Source organism: Maylandia zebra, linkage group LG4, assembly GCF_041146795.1.
Source record: "Maylandia zebra isolate NMK-2024a linkage group LG4, Mzebra_GT3a, whole genome shotgun sequence".
NCBI classification, from domain to species: Eukaryota; Metazoa; Chordata; class Actinopteri; order Cichliformes; family Cichlidae; genus Maylandia; species Maylandia zebra.
Window position 1 is genome coordinate 21,191,147 of NC_135170.1, and position 21,391 is coordinate 21,212,537.

General features: G+C 42.6%; 1 protein-coding gene across 6 annotated transcripts in view; it reads right to left on the reverse strand.

The window, feature by feature from the left end:
• cep112 (centrosomal protein 112) overlaps window positions 1-21,391 on the reverse strand; it is a 137,846-nt gene that overhangs the window by 3,193 nt on the left and 113,262 nt on the right. For 5 of the 6 annotated variants that reach the window (XM_004558319.4, XM_076883145.1, XM_076883144.1 and 2 more), the window contains 2 exons: window positions 11,396-11,485; window positions 2,387-2,488 (listed from right to left, as the gene is read on the reverse strand). In XM_004558319.4, the coding sequence (XP_004558376.3) occupies window positions 2,387-2,488; window positions 11,396-11,485 (192 nt within the window). The remainder of the gene's footprint in view (window positions 1-2,386; window positions 2,489-11,395; window positions 11,486-21,391) is intronic. The other variant, XM_076883142.1, reaches the window with a different exon arrangement.

Sequence of the window (21,391 nt, forward strand, 5' to 3'; positions counted from 1 at the left end):
AGGGGTGCAACGATATTCGTATCGATATTGAACCGTTCGATACAGTGCTTTCGGTTCGGTACGCGTATGTATCGAACAATACAACATTTGTAATTTATTTTATCAACTTTCCTTCTGACGATGCTGTCTGTGTTGAGCGCTCAGTGAATCTGCGTTCGACTACTCCGCCTAGGCTGCACTGTCGAGCGCAGATCCACTGAGCGCTCAACACAGACAGCATAGTCAGAAGGAAGAGCGCAGGGCACCTCCCCCACCCTCATTCAGATCTGGCGTTTGGAATTATTTTGGTTTTCATGTGACGTATGACCCTGAAGGTAAGCGAGTCATGGACTAAAGTAAAACAGTATGTTGGATGTGCCATGCAATGCTCAATTACATGGGTGGGAACTAGTGTGTCAGCGCAGTTAGCTCGTTAACGTGTTGGCCGTCTAGCCCCATGCACGGGGCGATCGGCGGTAGCTCGTTAACGGAGATTTGCCATGTTGTGGTGTTAAGGTCATTTCAACGAGATTAACCTGAAAGCACTAGTGGGAACACAACGAATATGACTGCACATTTACACCGACATCATCCTAGTGCAAAGACAAAAACAACAAGCATGCTACTAACTTTAGCCGAGTGATTTAGACAGCTGTTAGCACATGATTCTCCTTATGCTGCTGAGAATATAACCCAGAAGAAGCGGATAATATAGCTTTTATTTTGGAAAGAGACATTTCTCTGTAATAAACTCTCTTTTCCAAAGATGCATGATTCCTCAATCAGATACAGGGCTTGCAATATCGCTAGCCTGACGTCCTGGGGCTAGCGATTTTTTCAGTCGGGCTACCAAAATCGATCTCTGCCTTGCCCGTCGGGCTTTTGTAGGAAGGAAAAATATATGTCAATGCATTTGCATTCTTTCAGAAATGTAGCTGGGTAATTATGTCATTGGCATCGGTGAGCCACTGTCAATATGTGACATATTGAAATCGCGTTTGAATTTGCGTTTGTTTTTTTGCTTTCACTTTGCAATCGCGCGAACTGTGTATAGAGAGCGACAGCACTGATCTGTGAGTGATGATAATTTGTGCACCAATTCCTCTGACATCGTCTTATTAATCGTTAGCTTACTATGCAAACATGACAAGTGAAATCTCCCGCAGCTTAAACATGTGAGAGGTTGATCGCGCAGAGAATCGCTGAGCTTATGTGAGTCCGTGTGTAAAAGCAGCAGGATATATATTTGACTACGATGACCTGGATGACTGAGAACCTTCACAGACAGATATATATTTTAGTTCTGCTGAGCCAAATAAGACAGGTCAGGGTGAAGAAGTGACAGCCAAAGAAAAGCTTACCACAAAACGGAGAAGTTATGACAAATCAGACTATAAGGCAAAAAGAAAGTGCAGCTTTATGGTTTCATGGACAAAAGAATTTCTGTGGCTGCAATATGACGAGCTAAATAACCAGGGCTGCACATAAGTGGTCCGCAGGTGCGCATTCGCTGTCAAAATAAAAAACACGCACAAGGGTTAGGGTTAAATTTAAAAACTGTACTTTTGAGTTAAAATATATATTTATAATTTTAATAAATGACAAATTAAAAATGCATGAACGTTTTTTTTGTATCGAAAAAATATCGAACCGTGACACCAAAGTATCGAACCGAACCGTGAATTTTGTGTATCGTTGCACCCCTAGTAATTACATCTTCCAACAAACTGATGCACTCTCATAAACTTAAAAATAATCCATAAAAATGCAAAGGAGCAGCTGTTGGCTCACGGGAGCCACCATGGCGCCCCGCCAGCTTGAATACAGTGGCCGACACGAACATCGCCGCTTTGCCTAATGGTGTTTCATGTATGTGGCTAAAGACCAGCCAAGTGAAAATTTTAATTTGTGTCTACCGCTTCAGATATAAAACTATAGAGTTATATATGAAGGATGGTACCCATTTCTCATTACATCCCCTCATTGTACGACGTTTTTTTTCCTGCCACAGTGTCAGAGCCACTTCAAAGTTTTTCACTAATGCCAGCTAACAGCAGCTATCCTTAAATACTGACCTCAGTATCGCTCAGTATGAGTGTCATCAGGCTGAAGTGAGCTTCACTGACTCATCGGACACTATCAAACTCATTTCACCAAGTTTTACAACCTCCTCCAGAGTAAACAGACATGGACACATACTGAAAGCTGAGGTAAAGAGCTAAAGACTGTATATCCATTAAATTTTTTGCAGATGTCTTAACAAATCGCTGTACCTACTTCCCAGCTCAAGACTTTATAAGTTATAATGCTGTTAATGGAAGAAAATGAATGGATTCTCAATGAGATGTTCAACAGACTGAACACATCTTTCTTGCTCTGGCTTTGCCTCTATCAGATCAAACCTCACCTGAGCTTTCAGTGAGCTGATTGTGTCCTCCAGCTCCTGCCTGAGCTCCACCGGCATCAGACCTTTGATCTTCTCCTCATACTCCTTATGCACCATGGTTACCTGAGGAGACAGAGGTTGGAAAGATGCATAGTCAGCAAGAAAGTAAGGCACCACATTAATCAAATAATACTTATTAAGTAATATATAGTAATCATGCACTCTCTTGTTGTCTCTGATGCCCCAGAGACGCTCTTAAACGGTGTGTCTCAACTGGATAACAATTGTGGTATTGTTGCTGAATAAGTATTTCTTTCTTTCCACAGACACACTCACATGTATGCATTTTCAGGCCAAACCAACAACTCCCTTAGATGAGGCGCACACACACACACACTGTGGGTATCCCCTCTTTATTCATGGCTCAGAGTATTCCCTCACTCTTCACAGCTCCTTCACATCTCCACAGGGGGTCCGCAGACTGACATTACTCGCTCTGCGCAACACCCCCTACTGGATGATAGTGACTACAGCGAGATCTGACACAAAGCACTTATGGGCTCAAGACAGCTGGGTTTGGAAAAGGACAGGGCCATGGTGGAGGGCAGGACACATCAAACGCAGCAGCAGCGGCTCAATAGCTAGCTAGCTATCTCCACTGGGGAGGACTGGAGGAAGTCTGTCTGGGGCTAAATTACACTCCACTAAACCAGAGTTTGATTATAGAAGTTGAAAAGGGTTTGGTTAGCGCAACCCCCACTTTTTACCCAGAAACACACATGTATGGACACGCACGCACACACACAAACGCAGATACACGCTTTAACAGTATTGTAAAAACATTTACAGCATTTTTTGAAGAGTCGCCGAATCAATTAATTCAGAGCTTGATGAATAGTTTAACAGAGCTCGGGGGATTAATTCGACCCGTGAAAAGCAACAGTTGTCCCCCTTCCTCCCCAACATATTTCAAGGTGTAACCAGGGGAGAGAGTCTGAGCATTTTAAATGACCATAATGTGTTTTACAGAGCCAAAGTCCACTAGCGTTAAGAATATGCCCACAATCCCCACCTCTCATCAGTCTTTCAAGTGAAGAGAGCGTGAATGAGGTGGTGGGGGCGGTGGGTGGATGGGGAGGGGGAAAAAAAAAAAGATTGGTTTCCCTAAAATAATCTTCCTGTTGTGGATTTAACTGATTGTTCTGGCTTTGGCTAATTAATCTTCCTGGGCACAATGAAAGGGATTGGGAAGCACTTCAAAGCAACCCTCAGTATAAATGATCCCAACATGAAGCAGCTCACTTTGTCTCGGCACAGTGTGCTGTAGATTAGTCTGCCACAACTTTGCCAATTTTTCAGGCTCCGTCTACCCTATTCATTTGAAAGTGTTGGACCAATAACGTCAGGCTGAGAATCCATCAGTTTACAAAAATATGTCTTTTTTTTTTTTTGTCCGTGCTGTGTGAAAATGAAGTCAAGGATAATTTGAAAGAGAGGCCTTTAAAAAACAAGGGCTAAAAAACCCAACAAAACAAAACTTGGAAGCTTTAATTTGAATGTTCAGGATTTAAAAAAAAAAAAAAGGGCTCAAGCGAAGAGGAGTGCAGATTTTCAAAATGTCTGTCTCTATCTATAGCAGCTCCTGTAGTCATAACAAAACGGCAAGCCAAGACAAAACACACTTCACTACCTCAGACCGAAGCAATAAACAATGGTTGAATAAACACATCCCTTACCAACCACTCTGAATATAAGTCTTAGATTCTTCAAAAGCCAAGTTCCTCAGTGTTGCATTCTTGATTCATGTATGGTGCCGTCACCGCAGCAACGAGAAATCCGCTTTGCCTAAATTACAAGCTCCGTTGCGGCAATGCTGTCTTCGTTTTCTGTCCCATACATTCGGCAAGGCAGCAATAACGCATTCACGGCGGCTGGATGATGTACATACGGTCGTAAGGGCGACAAACTAGAAAAGTTCATGTATTATATGACACGGTAAGGTCATACAGCTTACATTCGCACCAACGACTTCATGGTTATGGCGCTGAAAGAGTGGCTGCAAGAGAAAATATTACTTGAATTTTCTGTTGCTGTTCCCATCATAAAATAATATGATGGGAACAGCACAGCACATACATATTCCATGAACACACAAACACAAAAATACACCTCAAATCCAGATGAATTATACCTGTTATACAAATTTCCAGCTGCATATTTGTCATTCTTGGATTGTCCTAGAGCAGCTTTGGATGAGTCACAGTTCAAAATAATACGTTTATCTTTCACCGAGCCCTTTGTGCAGCCCTTCAGTTCATCCTCTGAAACAAGATGTTTTATAGCTCAGTCACACACAAGATTAAAAATAGAAAAGCAGCCTGCATGTGATTAGGAAAAGTGGTGTTTTCCTGCTGATTGCATTGATCTTTTTTTTGGCTGCAAGTAGTTGCGGCGACTAACTGGTCCCCCAGAGGTTGAGGGTGTTGCACAACCAACTTTTTCATTGCAAAGCGATTGGACAGGTTGCCTGGTAGGAGGTAACCGACCTCCAAACAATAGTGATGTGACTCAGACTCACTACAATCGCTCTTAGACAGGTTGGTGAAGGCTTTGCAAATAACTGCCATCTAATTTATAAACACAAGCAGATTGCTAACATGCTGCACCGATGAGTGCCCATTGTCTATGACGCTTTTCTTTGCAATAACAGACTCACCATAGCTGGCTGGCAGCTGGTTGTATTGGATCTTATATAAAAATTAAAGTTTGCCAAGTGCTTATGTTGTGCTGCAGTTAAATCGTAACTATGTCACTATCTGTGGAGGAATTGTTGAATTTATGTTTCAGATCCAAGAGATTCTGGATGGACGCTAAATTCCTGTAGATGACAAGTTTGTCTTATACAAACAGATTACAAGTAATTGCCAACTTGATCTCATTTGATTGCAAACTGGTAGCAGAGCGACTCCATCTAACGGACTCGATTTTATTGCCGTCTTGATGCACTAAAGTCGCTCTGAAGACAGCAGCTGACTGAGAATAATTGCAGACCTGGTCTCCATCTTCAAAGCTGCCATTTCATAGGCAATAAGATTGCAAGTTAATTGCATAGCTTTAAATCAAATTTCTGATTGGCTGCCCCTCGTAAAGAGAACGTTTGAATAGCAGGTGATGGCAGTGGTGGTGGTGGGAGAGGCAGGGCTGCTGTGCGCCTGATGTCTATACTAACATTACAGAGATCCAAGAGTAGAAACTTGTGTACAATTTAGAGCAGCCTGAAGCCTGAGCTTTTGGCTCGCTTGTGCATACCTCATTATTTCAAACTTTGGCCATGTTTAATTTAAGCATCCACCACTGTAAGAGAGTACATAGGAGTACATAGGGAAAAGCATATATATAGGGCTCCTTTAACCTGAGGGTGTATTTCTGCTCTTTCTACAGTGTAGCAGACCACAACATTTGCCTTCCCTGATCTAAAGCTTAGCCACAGTTTACTATGCAACATGTGTGGGTGGAAGCAGGACTCTTTTTTTTTTTTTTTGTTCATAACAACACATCTAACAGACAGCAGTTACAGCATAAAGCAGACAAGAATAGGTATAATATCAATTCAAATTTCTGACTCCACCATGTCTCACAATGGAGTTAAAATTCAAGACAGAAGCATCTAACTCTCCGCAGATGTCTGACTCGTTTCCTAAGAGATGCTGTTTCTTCGACTTTGCATTTTCCTGCCCTATCCGAGGTCCCTCTGCTTGCATCTCTCCTTTTCTTCACGCAAACACATTTTACTTTTCTTTCAACATGATTTTTGCAGCAAAGGCATGTTTATTTTTCTGACAGGTGGAAGGAGACGTGACGGCATCTGAGAAAAAAGGCTCCTCACTTATTAGGACAGATGTTTGATGCCTTTGAACAATACTGCTGATCAAACCTTCCATGAGGTTCTTTGGTCACTGACGGACTGTAGATGCAAGTGAATAGGAAAGAAAAGAGAGGAAGGGAATCACAGAGAGAAAAAAAGTGCGCCACTATTTTCCCTGAGCAATGAAAAGGGACGCTGACTTTCTAAAGAGAAATCTGGTTTCATCTCAGAAGCTCTTTGAGAGATGATTTTGTTTGTTCTTGATGAAGCGTGATTCTCTAGTTTTGAAGACTGTGAGGAGCGGCAGTCGTTTTCCCCTCCCAGTCATCTTAAAATGACAACATTTCATCTATATATAGTCTTTAGATTGTGGTTTTGACTTTCCCTTGCGTTTGGTACCGTCACATGGCATGGTTTTTGACAGCTGCCAGCAGAAAGGAACAAGCCCTCAACACTTTCAACGTTCAAATGAAGTTTGTCACATTGTTGGGGAGGCTTGATGTATGCTAATGAAGTTGGGGTGTATGTGTGTGTGCACAGGCTTGCGTGGGACAGGTTGGGGGGTTGGAGGTGGAAGAGGGAAGAGGAGTGGGGGTAGCTGCTGGAAAGACATTTTTGATATACACCCTTGTTCCCGAGTGACAAAAACCTTGTCAGGAACAAGGGTGTACATCAAAAATGACGCCACTCACAAAGTTTGCGCCTCCACATCCACTGAGTTGGCACTCAGTGAGTTCACCAAGGAGCGATTTGAATTCAGAAACGCTTTGCTGCGAGAGGGAAAAAAGGAAACCGCTTCACAGAAATGAGGGAGAAAAAATAGAAGGAAAAAAAAAAAGGAAAGGCAGAAGGAGATTAGAACTGGCTACAGATCTTAGTGAGGTTGTTAGAACTATGGGATGGATTGGTGGCTGCTGATGTAATGTGCCTCAACAAAAACAGCACACAGGAAAAAGGCTCAGCCTACAGAACTTAAGTTCAGCTCCTCTGCATTTTTATGTCTGCATCAATACTGAAAACAACTAGAGACATGATTTATTTTTTATTACACCGAGCTCCCGTGTTGCACAAGGATACATCTCTAAAACTTGTACAGTTCGCCATGCCCACTGTATCATTATGTATTTATACAAAGAGCTGTAGTCTTCAATATTCTGCTCCTGTCTTCAAGGAGAATTGAACCACACAGCGAGCTGATGATCTGCCATTTTAGAGTGGGGGAGCCTGCGAGGGCCCTGCTAGTGTAAGGCAAGCAACATCTGTGTGAAGTCTGGGCAGAAAAGCTGTTTTAGCATGAGAGGGATCGGATTACAAAGACACATCTTGGCAGATAAACCAGGGCAATATTATTGGTGTGTGGAGACTGGATACCTTTAGGTTTAATGGCAAATAAAAAACAATGCGCAGACTCTGTCCACAGCATCTCTAACACATGTGTAATGTACATTAATCCTGATAGTTGCATGCAAACTATGTCGTTTTCTTGACCAAGAGCATTATATGAGGCAGGAGTCAATATATCATGTAGCCAGTCGCTTCCACGAAGGTATAATTGTGACAAGCTGCGCTAAGAAACGATGCTAATACGCACCTACAAACATTTTCGACAAGATACTATAAAGTTGCCGGACGCTGACAATGGAAAAAAAGACATTGTTCACATGACTTACAAATGCCAACATGGCCTCATAACCACTTATACTTCCACATAACTAACTGTAACCTACATTCTTGGTCATATTTATGGTAAATGGCCTGTATTTATATAGCGCTTTACTAGTCCCTAAGGACCCCAAAGCGCTTTACATATCCAGTCATCCACCCATTCACGCACACATTCACACACTGGTGATGGCAAGCTACATGTAGCCACAGCCACCCTGGGGCGCACTGACAGAGGCGAGGCTGCCGGACACTGGCGCCACCGGGCCCTCTGACCACCACCAGTAGGCAACGGGTGAAGTGTCTTGCCCAAGGACACAACGACCGAGACTGTCCAAGCCGGGGCTCGAACCGGCAACCTTCCAATTACAAGGCGAACTCCCAACTCTTGAGCCACAATCGCCCCACATTTACCATATTTATCCATAAGTTTGCTTGGTAGTGTACATTTTGTCATTTTGAGGGTCTGGGTCAATGTCTGCATGCCTGCAAGTCCACGGAGAATTTACATTACAATGCACCAACAATGCATGCGCACCAGGCAGTGGACTTCAAAGATGGCGCAGGAGGAATGACTCCTGGGCCATTAGATCTCCAGATGAGTTAGCTCGAGTCCTAATTAGGGAGGTCAAGACACTAGAAATTTAGTAGTTGGTACCAGTATCAGCAGAATTCAACTGAATTGAGTAAGGTGAGCAATCATGAAATAATGACCTTTTATACTTAAAAATAAATCCTTTTATTAAAACAGCGCGCAGACTGAAATGCTAGGATGGTTGACAAGTAGCTAGCTAATGTTATTACAAGATATAATGTCAGTTTCATTACATTAGCTGAGCATCTATGTAATTAGAGCTGCAGTAAACAAATGACAACGAACCACAGTCAGCTTATTTTCAGGGTTCTCAGCCTGCTTAGCCTCACTTAGGACCAACATTCATATACAGTAACATGTGCAGGTGCAAAACCTGCACCTGCTTTTGTTGGTTTTAGGTAAAATATGTCAAGTAAAGAATGGTGTACAGCAACTGATTTTCAGTTAACCATCTGTACGTCTTTCCTTCAGCACAGCACTTTGTTTTCTGTAAAACTCTGATTTTTGTTTGTAGAGGGTGTCAACAGAAGTTCTTTGGGGAAATAAATCAGCAAAAATTGGCATTTGATCAACGAGTTGCGAGAGGAGCTAATGTGGCAGTTTTCCCAAGTTACTGTCTTCCAGGTGCACTTTTTCCTCTGCTTGTGGGCATCTTTCCTCTTCAGCCTTGGAATACAGGCTGCCTATGCCTTAAAAAAAACAACCAAACAAAAAAACCACTACGGTCTTGAAAGTTATTCTAACTATTGAGGTACATCACGCCACTGTCTGCAGAGACTGAACCGGAAACACACTCTTGTGCCTTGTTGTGATAGAGGGGTCACAACAAGCCGAAACAACACCAAAGTCTGCTTCACATCAGCAGTTGTGACGTGTAACAATTCAGGAGCAGGACATTGCTGAGGTATGAACGGGTACAATATCAGAAAAGTGAGGAAAAAATTACCCTCAGGTTTCGCTAAAAGCAGCAAAACTTTGGTGGATAAGATAAAAGAAACGTACAACTTTCATGAGTGATTATTCAAGCATAAAAAGAGCAGTGGATAGACATGTCTCACAAACCCAGGATGTATAATAATACATTCTTTCGGAATAAGGTATTGGCTAGACACACGTAAAACCTGTTCATGCTACGAGAGACACTTATTAGCTGGGTGCAGGCACTCTGAACATCCACATTGCCAAAAGCCTCCTCTTCTCCCTCTGATGAAGTCATACTCTGTGCTGAAACATTAGCTGCTGTACCTTATTAAAAACCTTCAAACCCCATCATTCCAGATCCGATCTCAGCTGCCCTGCAATGTTCTTAGCTCTTCTGGCACATGCTCACATTCCTTTATTTCTACGATGGCTCACTTCCTGTTGATCTCTGCGCTGCCAACTTTGCTACAGCAAAACAATCTGTGCTGGATTAGCGAAATGTGTTAGTGGCTGTGAAAAAAAGAACTGTCAAGCACCTAAAATTGGAACCAAATGCTAAACAGATTTTTAGTCGTGTTTACCCGTTCTTTGCTTCAATCGCAGTGTTGCTGTTTTTGCTTCAGAAGGCAACATTTTTGGAATCAGCATCATAATTCATGTATCTTAGTGGCACCGCAATCAAAAATTTAGCAAGACTAATAAAACTGTGATGAAGCTTTGCAAAAGAGGAGAACACTGTGGAAGTTGCAATACAACAGCTGTACCCTTTAAGGGGAACTAGTTTGTGTTCCATTAATTTCTGTCATACAACTGTTACAATGGACTAAATTCAGACTGTTTTATAAACACTTGGTTTCAGACAGCTTTTTTCAAGTCTGCATCTGTGTGATGTCAGCAACAGTGGATGTACTTAATATGGTCATCTCAAGCACAGCAGCCTCAGCCAGTCAGAAGAAAGTTGGTGCAAAGAGAGGGCAGCCTCAGAGCTACAAGATGCACACTTCACACAGTGAGGGTGTGCACTGAGGACCCCTAAAACAAATGAGGAATCATACACTCACTTTAAGTATACTTTATGATATACAGAGATACTTATTAATGCTGAAAACACTCAGAAATTTCAACCCAACCCCTCACCTGACATGGGAGCAGGTAGATTCCTGATTCAGCAGCTCCTAAGTCATAGGAAACCATATGACCCTGCTTCTGGGACTGGCACAGTGATCAATGGCTCCTAAAAACCTCTGGACTCTTCCTGAAAATTTGCGAAGGCTGGACACTGAGGTGCGCAATGGGTGTGTGAAGTGTGTACAAGGGTCAGTGGGTGGATCAGAGGGGGACGCAGGAGAGCGAATGCCTTTGGTGTACATACCACAGTACAAAAGAACAACCTCCTGTGTGAGTGTAGTCATTAGTGCTTTCTTCTCTGTGTGTGTCAAGGTCAAAACAGAGCCTGATTACAGGGCGCTCTAGAGAGCTGTGGGTGTGTGTTTGTCGGCATGTGTGCACACAGAGGCTTCCCTTTTGAACGCAGGCAGCGGTGGCATTCCTGGCCCTAGGCGCTGGCTCTTGAAGCCAGATCTCAAGGAATTTGGGAAATGTGCGAGGGGGCATATCTCTGGCTGTGAACAGGAGAACGAGAGATGGCAGAGTGATGAGGGGAGGGCAGGAAAGGAAGGGGGGAAATCTATTTTGTTTGCCTTTTGTGGCCCCCTGGAGGATCAAGTAAGGTTGGTAAATTGGGAGGGAGGGACTGGTGACATAAGACGACGAGGGGCCAAAGATGAGGCCTTGTGTGCTTGCACGAACCAAAAGGAATTCTGATGAAAAAGGGTTAAAAAAGGTAATGCTGGGCAGCGAGAGGGATGTAGCAATACTGTTGGCGAGAGAATCAGTTTGGGTAAGGCGGTCTTGCCTCATTCGTACATTTCTCAGAAGCATTTGAAAGAGATGGTGAGATATGGAGAGAAAAAGAGAAACTTGTCACCTTCTCTTCAGTCTCCAGCTCTTTGCTTAGCAGATTCTTCTCTGCCAAGTGCAGCTGTCTCTGTAGACTTTCCACCTTTTCCTGCAGAGCCTGAGGGAAGGGAGAGACAGTCAGTCAGCTGACTGACGCAAAGAGAAAAACATTTCGAATTCGGTGTGGCGTTAAGTGTTACGTGGCACAAATTGATAGACATTAATCTGCAGTTACATTTGAGATTGCAAACAGATGCACGCTTTATCTCAATAAGAGGCTACACCAGACTCAAGACCAGAGCTAAAAAAAACAAGTAGATGGAGAAAACTAATAGGAATATAGAGTACACAAACATAGACAGAAGGACAATGAAGAGAGATACAGCTTGTGATTACTTTTTGGGAGGTAAAAGGCTATTAACAAAGCAATCTCAGTAATTACTATGAAGCTGCCCTCATTAACCCTAAACTTATTTTTAGACAAGGGCATAAAGAAAGACTTCCCCAGTATGGAAACAAACAAACTTTCTAGTCTTTTATAAAGCTGCAGTTCTTATTCCTTTCCTTGGCAGTACTAAGAAACATACACTGTATCATTTAGTGGATAACGAGCCCTCTCGCATGTATTCCAGTACCTGTGCCGATCAAATTTCCCCACAAGGTACCAATAAAGAATTCAATCTATTTTGCTTTCTAAGACTCAGGCAAGAAAGAAGAATAAAAAAAAAGAAAGAAAAAGAAACGCACAAAGCAGTTTTCCCCCCTTTCTGCCCGTAAGTGATAGCAAAGCACAGTTCCTGCGTACGACCCAGAACCAGATGTTCCGAGTGCACATGTGGACACTTCATCTTTGATTAGCCTGCATGGAAAGCAGGGACTGATATGTACACACGTGCAAGTGTGCGTGTGCACACACACACACACACACACACACACACACACACACACACACACACACACACACACACACACACACACACACAAATATCTTAAGATGAAAGCACGGGCGTGCATTTACACTTGCATGCACACACACCTCCAAGAAGTGTGAGTGTAGCACTGGCTAACATCAATATCCACAGTGTCTCCCCCCACTGGAGTTGAGTGAGCAGGCCAGGTGTTGACTTGTTGATTCTCCGAGCCGAGGGAAACGTAGTCCAGGTGATAGGCATGACCGCCTGATCTACGATTCAGTCCACTGACATAAATCATGCGCAGACTGCAAGGCTTTAGGGCCGGGGTGAACTTTTAGGTAGAGCTTCTCTGGAAACTACACCACGAAGTAAAAAAAAAAAAAGAAACACAGACTTGGATTTGTTAGTTAGATTTTTATACTGAATACACTCCGATTTCACAGTGTCTGATCCTCTTGGCAATTTTATCTCATATATGACCATTTTCTTTCACTAATTTAAAACACAGTGTGAACTAACCTCAACTGCACTGACGCAGGTGATTTAGGCTTCATTTAGGCTTCTGGTAGTTGGATTTTTTTCCCCTCTCAGCACACATTAATCGGCCAACATGACTCTAGAGCACGTCGAGGTCAGTTTCAGCTCTTCAACATGAAAGGCGGCCCATTTCCAGCGTGCTTATCCTATTAATCAGGGTATTTCTTAACTAGTCACAACCCCACTGTAGCCTACATCTCCATTCTGTGAAAGCCTTTGCCTTTGATTTCATCATTTCATTTTGTTTACTGACGAATCAAAGTCTCAGTGACACTAAGAAAAGCATTTTCAGTGGAGTTGACATGAATTACAAGAGCTTTAAGTAGCTGTAGTGGTAGTGTAGAGAAGGCATGCAAGGACTAGTATTTATTTTTGGGTGGGAGTGGGTTTGGAGGAGAGGGGCAGAGAGAGATGCACAGCTTATTGTGGTGATGGTCTCTTGAGACGAATTAAACATTTGGGAGAGTGTAGAAAAAAAAATCTTAAAAAATACTTTCCCATGGTAACAGTGACCATTTCAACTTTGGATTGTGGGTAAAGCACTTCTCTTCCGTGATATGACAAATAAAATGTGTTTCTTTTTAAAAACAAGGTTTATATCCTACATACCTTCATTTTATAATGTTGTAAACTCGTAGTAACTCTACCACCCCCCACCCCGTTATTTCTTTTTTTAACCATCATCCCAACAGGGGGCCCATTTAACAAGTGCTCTTTTAGTGACTGTACCTTCGTTTCTGTTTGTGCTGGAGACAAACTTCTAACAGTTTTAGAAAAGAGAGACGACGAGATTTACAGGCATATCCGGTGTCCCACAGTAACACAAAGTGTTCACAAGGTACTTCTGTCTGAAGTACATATCTGGACACTGACACAAGTTTTGTTTTTTTATACCCATTTACTGAAACATATTCCGAATATAGTTATATAATAAGTAGACTCCCATCTTTCAAATTGGATGAATGGTTTAGGAGTTCCAGCTCTTTAACATGTGTCACTCTCTTTTTAAAGGGAAAGGTAATTGGACATTTGACTCAAAGGCTATTTTCATGGGCAGGTGTGGCCAATTCCTTTGTTATGTCATTATTAATTAAGCAGCTAAAGGGCCTGGAGTTGATTTCAGGTGTGGTGCTTGCATTTGGAAGATTTTGATGTGAACAGACAACATGTGGTCAACGGAGCTCTCCATGCAGGTGAAACAAGCCATCCTAAAGCTGTGAAAACAGATAAAACCCGTCTGAGAAATTACTACAATATCAGAAGTGGAAAGATCTACAGTTTGGTACATCCTGAGGAAGAAAGAAAGCATTGGTGAACTCAGCATCGCAAAAACACCTGGAGGTCCACAGAAGACAACAGTGGTGGATGCCCCAGTCTGTTTGCCCCAATATTACGAAATACACTTTTATTAGTGATGCTAATAAACAATCCCAAGAAGTGATATTGAGAATAATTTTTATGGTCATGAGAAACCCCTTCACAACAGCCCACCAAGTGAACAACACAACTCAGGAGGTAGGCGTATCAATATCCAAGTCTACTATAAAGAGAAGACTGCATGAAGGTAAATACAGAGGGTTCACTGCAGGGTGCAAGCCACTCATAAGTGCCAAGAATAGAAAGGCTAGATTGAACTTGGCTAAAAAAAACAAAACCCCAACATCTAAAAAAGCCAGCACAGTTCTGGAAAAACGTTCTTTGGATAGAGTAGTAACCAAGTATTAGAAATGAACATTTTATTTTCCTGTATTTAATCTGTCCAATTACTTTTGAGCCCCTGAAATGAAGCGATGTTAAAAAAACGCTTTAGTCCCTCAGATTTTTATGCAATCTTTTTGTTCAGCCCACTGAATTAAAGCTGAAAGTCTGCACTGCATCAGAGTTGTTTAATTAAAAATTTATTGAGGTAAAAAGTTGTCTCTTACCAAATATATATATGGACCTAACTGTGTCTTACTAACCAGGCTCGGTAACAGCAGCACCGTTTCTTTTAAAATATAATCACTTCTGGCTGCAAAGAAAGTAGCATAGCTGTCGTCAAAATGCAAACACGAAGGCTTCAAACAACAGAGACCAAAAACTAGTGGCAAACATCAAGTTGGCTGCATCCATCTCTTATATACAGTCTATGATTAAGCTGCAAACGTCTGCTATCATCTTGTAAAACCTACCCACTGTGACCCTAATGTCACCTACAACTATTCTTAAAACAGCACCGTTGCAGACAATATAGATAAGCGTCCTTAACAGATCACACCCCACCCATCTCTTCCTGTCCCACTAGTGATTCCCCGCAATGTGACACAAAATTTCTCGACCTCATCTTCTGGGAAGTGAGGCTGACCCCACTGGTGACGTGTTTTTCTCTTTCTTGTGGGTTCTACGTTTGATGTACTCAAAGCAAATCTAAGTGCAAAAGTTCAACCCTGGTTCCTTCATTAATAGAATCATATGGGATGTTTCTGCTGATGAACAGTACAGCTTTGTGAGTCAGAAAGAGCTGCAGATACTCAGTCATTATTGCCGTCAGACACAATGGTCATATTAAGCGAATTAGCAACAGACATTGTGCTGAAGCTGATGTGCATGGTCTGTCTGACCTTGACTTTAATCAATGAGGGCACTTGTTCAGACACAAAACCTCCAACTGGTGCTTCATTATTGATTCTTCATTTTCTCAGTCTAACTTCCACTGTTGTAACTCTGTACTGTACATATAACATGTACTGCAGATACACACAAGTAGTCAACATACGCACACAGTTCTTTTCTTTAGTACATGAATGACCATGTGTATAATATTCAGCAAAAATGTCTCCAGATGCTGAGGGTGATATGGTCTGTATCAGTCATGCAGACTGACTGGGATCATTGAAAACAGGGCAGGAAGAGGGGGTGGGGGTGTAAGGGAGGAGGAGGGGGGGTCTGATTTCCTTAGGAAGAGATGTTGGGTATGAACGAAGGAAGCCTGAAAGTGAAAGGTGTAAAAAAGAAAGTGAGAAAAGCAAATTGCAAAGGAAAAGCTTGAGAAGACAGCAAGAGAAATGTGACCGCATCCAGAAGAGTGCAAGAGGAGAGAAAGTTCAGAAAGGTGAAAAATGAGAAACAGCAAGATACCGAAGAGGAGGAGGGACGTGAAGGAGAAAAAAAAACAAAACACGTGGCCGGAGTGAAGAGATAGGGGCAGCGGTTCTACTTCTGGCGCACGGTACATCGGTTGGGGGCTTAGAGGTCTCTCTCACCTCTCCATCAGCAAAGTGCCTCTGCCTTTCATTCCAAACTTTGGCTCAAAGGATTAGCGAGGCACACGCGCACACAAGCACCAACAAACACACCGCTCAGAGCGATCCATACAGGTATAGGCATGCATTAATATTAACAGCAAAAGTTCTAAAAATGTGAGCGCTACACTCTGCAGTCAAATGAGTGCGCAGTTACTGCGTCGTACGCACACAAACATACACGCGGCGTCACACAGGCACAACGATGCCTTAGTCATCTTTCCTGGGTGGTCCTCCTGCGCAGATAAGGCGAGCATGTTTCCCCAGGGTGAAGTAAAAGCAACAGAGGGCAAGGAGAAAAAAAAAGAAAAGCAAAGAAGAAAGAAGGGAGGGAATAGTGGGAGGAGGAAAAAAGGCCAGGGGCCTCTTTAAACTTGGTGTTTTGTTAGGAGCTGAGCTGCTCTTCATGTGCGGCGGGGCCTTCTATTTGCAGCGTGCTGTCAGAAGTTTCTCCCAAAGTCTGGATTAAAGAGATCCTCTAATGACACTGAGGCTGGACGACTTCAGACAGCAGCAAAAACCTCACACTGCACCGCCTCCAGCCAAGGACACACACACACACACACACACACACAGACAAGGGTAGGAGCAGATACATACACAAGGCGCACAAAGCACACAGACATACATAAGCAGAGACAGTTTGTGGATTGCGCCCACACACACACACACACACACACACACACACACACACACACACACACACACACACACACACACACACACACACACACACACACACACACACACACACACACACACCAGCTTTAGTAGAACAAGGCGGTGTGTGTGTGCATGGCTACTGATCTAATAGTAAATAATAAAGGAGGTGCTAACCTCAAGGAGAGATGGATGGCCAGAGAGATGAGCACAGACTTTCTTTTATCTGCACTTTTATCAAAGGATTGTGGGAAAGGTAAAAAAGTGAGTGTAAGAGACAAGCTGTAGGAGGAGGAGAGAGGTCTCCCTCCTGAGGTGTTAAGAGAAGAGAAACTTTTGCTTTGCTGTTGGTCTGTCTTGTCTGTGTGTAGGAATGAAAAAAAGAAAAAGAAAAGTGGTTTAGCAAGTCGACCAGGACAGCCCCACTGAAAGATAACACCGATGTTGGTGTGAATTGATTTGCTTTTAGTGCTTTAATGCTTTTCAGTTCTTCTTCCCAGAGTTGATTTAGAAGTAAAGTGGGAAGATAGCGTGATGGCAGCAGTTGTGGAGAAACTCCTGAGCAGTAAATCAAACGGTTATCTTGCCCGTCTTTTCTGGTACTGATGAAAATAGTAAGACAATTGCCACGCTAATGAAGACATGTTGCAACCGAGCTGTGCCCACTGGGGGGAACGCGCTGTTCTCGGTCTTCCCGTCTCTTTCAGCTGCTGTGAGCTGCGCTAGAAAGAGAATAGGAAACGACTATAAAACATACACCATATGCCTGCTGTGTGTGTGCGTTTGTGTGTGGGCATTCGTGCATTTGTTCTGCTTATCGAAAAGGACGCATATGAAGTGCATTCTAAAAACTCTTGACAACATCTTATGAAACATAGGTGCTCTTTTGATTTAGGAGTAAATCCTCAGATTCTTACCAGGATTTTAAAAAATCAAGATTATGCGATACACATCTATTTAATATCGTTTCACTGCACAGAATCAATCTGGTGTCCTGCTGATGGCTAACCACTGTACAGCACTGTAATTTATATTAAAATAAAAATAAGTGGTTACAACAATAAATAATGATATGGCTATTAAAATAGTAAATCACCATTCTGTGAATGCCAAAAAATATCTTGCATTGAACGTACTGACAATTTTAGTGGTTTTCTGAACTATATCGCTAACTCTTGTAGCTCTTATTAAGTGATATTATGCAATCTGTGACCTCAGCCAAGTTCTATGGTATCCTTCAAACTGAGGAGCCCAAGCCAAAGCGCAAAAGAGCTCTTGGTTTCTTTGTACATTGCATAAGGTTTGTGGTTTGGTGAGTAATTTCCATTTGTTGTCTGCAAATATGCTCTCTATGAGCTACTCTACTTCCCACGTTCTTTTATAGCATCCTGGAATGTTATCTTTCTTCTACTTCCACCTCCTCTGATATGTGGATCAAACGCTGCTGGGAATCGGCCCCATGGCCGGAAAACTCATCAATCAGCCGACACAATGCACACGTGTGGAGCAAGCACGCACGCACACAAATGCATACAGAAAAGAGTGGGAAAGAAAAAAAGAGGGAGAGCAACCTTCGCTTTCACACGTGCTATAAATACAGTGTGTATACAGATCCAAGACTATAACTTTCTGGCTAATGCTGATGCTGACATAAAGGACAAACCGGAATTAGCTGGAAGTTGGAATGTGGGCTTACTTGACAGCACGGAGTTAAGATTTAAGAGAACAACAGCCATCGGTGGGGCACGAGTACAAGAAGTGCTCCAGTGTGTTTGCTCCTATATTAAGAAATATACTTTTATTAGTGATGCTAACAAACACACCCAGGAAGTGAGAAAGTCGTTGGAGGAAACCACAGATTTAAATAAAAGTGACTCAAAACAAAAAGCCACCGAAACAGAAAGGTTACTGAATGCCTCTTTTAGCTCTCTCAGTGTCACAGTGTCATCATCACTACAGCCTTTCAGTCTCTTCTCTAGTCTCATTTAGCTACTTGCTGGTGCTTCTTCAACATTTACAGGCGGATTATTGACTGAGGTTTTTTTATGTTGTAGAACGAAACTGGAAAATGTCTAAAACACGTTAACCACAGATCTTATTTCAAGCATCTAACCAAAAAACCCACGTAAAAACAAAAACACCGACTTTGAAGCAAGAGAACAGGAAGTGGCGCTCTGTGCTCACCATTCTCTCGTCTCTGTATTGCCAGTTGGTCAAAAGACATGTAAACATCCCTACCAAAGCTAGCCAGTATCTGACCAGGGTCCAACGGTGGCTGAGAGGAACGTCATGGACCAAGTTGAGGGCTGATAATGGATAACTACAGACCCTCCCTCATTGCTGTGTCATACCAAAGAGGGGTATGAGTCTCACATCTTTAAACCACAAGTTCAGATAATTCCACAAATCACATAACATTTTCTGAGTTAACTTAATCTGTTGTTAGCATAAACAGTTACATATATTTTGGCTAACTGGACCAATAAACCTAAACCTAGCTAAAAGTAAAGAGCAGTTTATTTTATTTTCAGCAAGTAACATCAACCATTTCAGATACCAAACACACAACACAAATGAAAACTGTATTCATGCCCACACACATACACACACAGAGGAAAGAGAAGAAGAAGAAAGAGAGGAAAATGATGGTTCAGATGGTTAACAAACAAATGTGCAGTTCAAGGTTGACACAAAGAACTCGGATGTGTTGAAGGACGTGGACGGACACAGAAACACGGGAGACAAATGGACACTCGCGTACACACACACAACTACTGAAGCAGCTCTTTGCCTCTGCTACAGAGAGTATCCAGCGCACCTGTTCTTGATCCACTGCTGCCATTCCTTCCCACAGGCAAAGTCATCCTTTCAACCCCCTCAGAAACTAATGCATATATAACTACAGAACTACAGACAAACTGCAGTTGCTACAACTAGCCTCCTTAATGTGTGCATGTTTGTATGGCTGTGTGTGCGTGTGTGCATGCACAGGATCCCTCATTATTATGCATGCACAAAAAAAAACAGCGTCTAGATCACATGGACTACATCTACTGCAAATTTAACCAAGAAACACACTGTCTAATGCACAAAGAACAGTGCACCTCACATATTCACTCTCATCCTCAAACACTGTGAGACAATGGTCACTGTTGCATTATGTAATGTGTCTCCTGTCACTTCACCCAGAGGACACTACAACAGGACCTTCTCTTTGACTCGCACTAGAAGCTACTGCTGGAGGAGCCTGGATCAAAGGTGTGTATCCCTGTCTTCAGTGTGTGTGTGTGTGTGTGTGTGTGTGTGTCTGAAAACACTGAATATATGTGGGTGTATGTTAGAGAATGCAATACTATTGGAAGATGTACTGTAGAGACAAGGGCACTAACTCAAAGCTGTGTTTGTGGGAGAGTTTGAGGGAGGGAAAGACACAGATAAAGACTTAGTGAGAAGAAAATGGGAGAAAGAGAGTGTATGTAGGTCCACGAACACTAAGTTACAGAGGTGTGTGTGTGTGTGTGTGTGTGTGTGCGTGCGTGCGTTTCGGGGGACGTGCGTGGCAACATTCGGCAGGCAGAAAGACAGGAAGCACTGCTGTGGGGAGCAGGAACAGCGGTGCTGATCAAAGCCCAGGCGGGTGACACTATGGGCGGAGTGCCATTGTTTATTCACCAGCCACCTCTCCCTTTTGGCAGGGCGAGGTGAGCATGTGTGCTTGTGTATGTGTGTGTGTGTAGTCAGAGTTTGAGACAGAAAGAGTTCGAAAGATACAGAGTTGGGAAGATAGGCTCTGAGAGAGGGTAGAGACAAGCCGTGTGTATGTGTGTGAATGTGTGTGTGTGTGTCTTTGTACCTTTTTTCTTGGCAAGCTAATGTGGGCTTCAGTTCTGTCAGATTTGGCAGCTGCACATTTCAGGCAAGTGTACATGCACACTCATAAATACGGTCTGACACACACATGAACACACAGACCAAAAAGAAAAGAAAAGAAAAGACACTACCTGCAAACACGGCCACATAGACACACATCATGTGGTCAAATAATCCAGATAACCTCACTATTAAACACATTTACCTCTAACCCTATGCATCAGAAACGGAAAAATCCACACAAATATGCAGACACTTAATAACAAAACCACAAGAAGAGAAGCGGTTGACATCAGGAAGTGAATAATCCTCTAAACAAACCACTAGCTATGTGTCACGGTGGACCAGTGGCCAATATCAACTATATCAATGCTATAAATAGACAGGACGCATGAAAACAAACAGAGAGCATTGTATAGCTTTCACCTTGCACAGTCCTTTGACACCAGCCAGGTTCCAGTGCACTCAAAGAGACTTGCCAACTGTTATGAGATAATTGGCACTCTAAAATTAACTGGATTAGGAATGGTGAGTCACCACCATAGACTGTATATAATAGATGGCTTCTGGCCTGAAAAGTGAAGTCAACAACATAAATCTGTATTTCTCCTTTTGGCCATAAGCGGGCGACTCCAATGGTTGCAAAAGAAGTCTCATGAATTAATTGATATATAAATAAATAGTCTCCATATAAGTCTTAATAATTAATTTTGCAGATTAGCGTTAAAAAAAGACCTATAAAATCTGGCATGTTTTATGGTG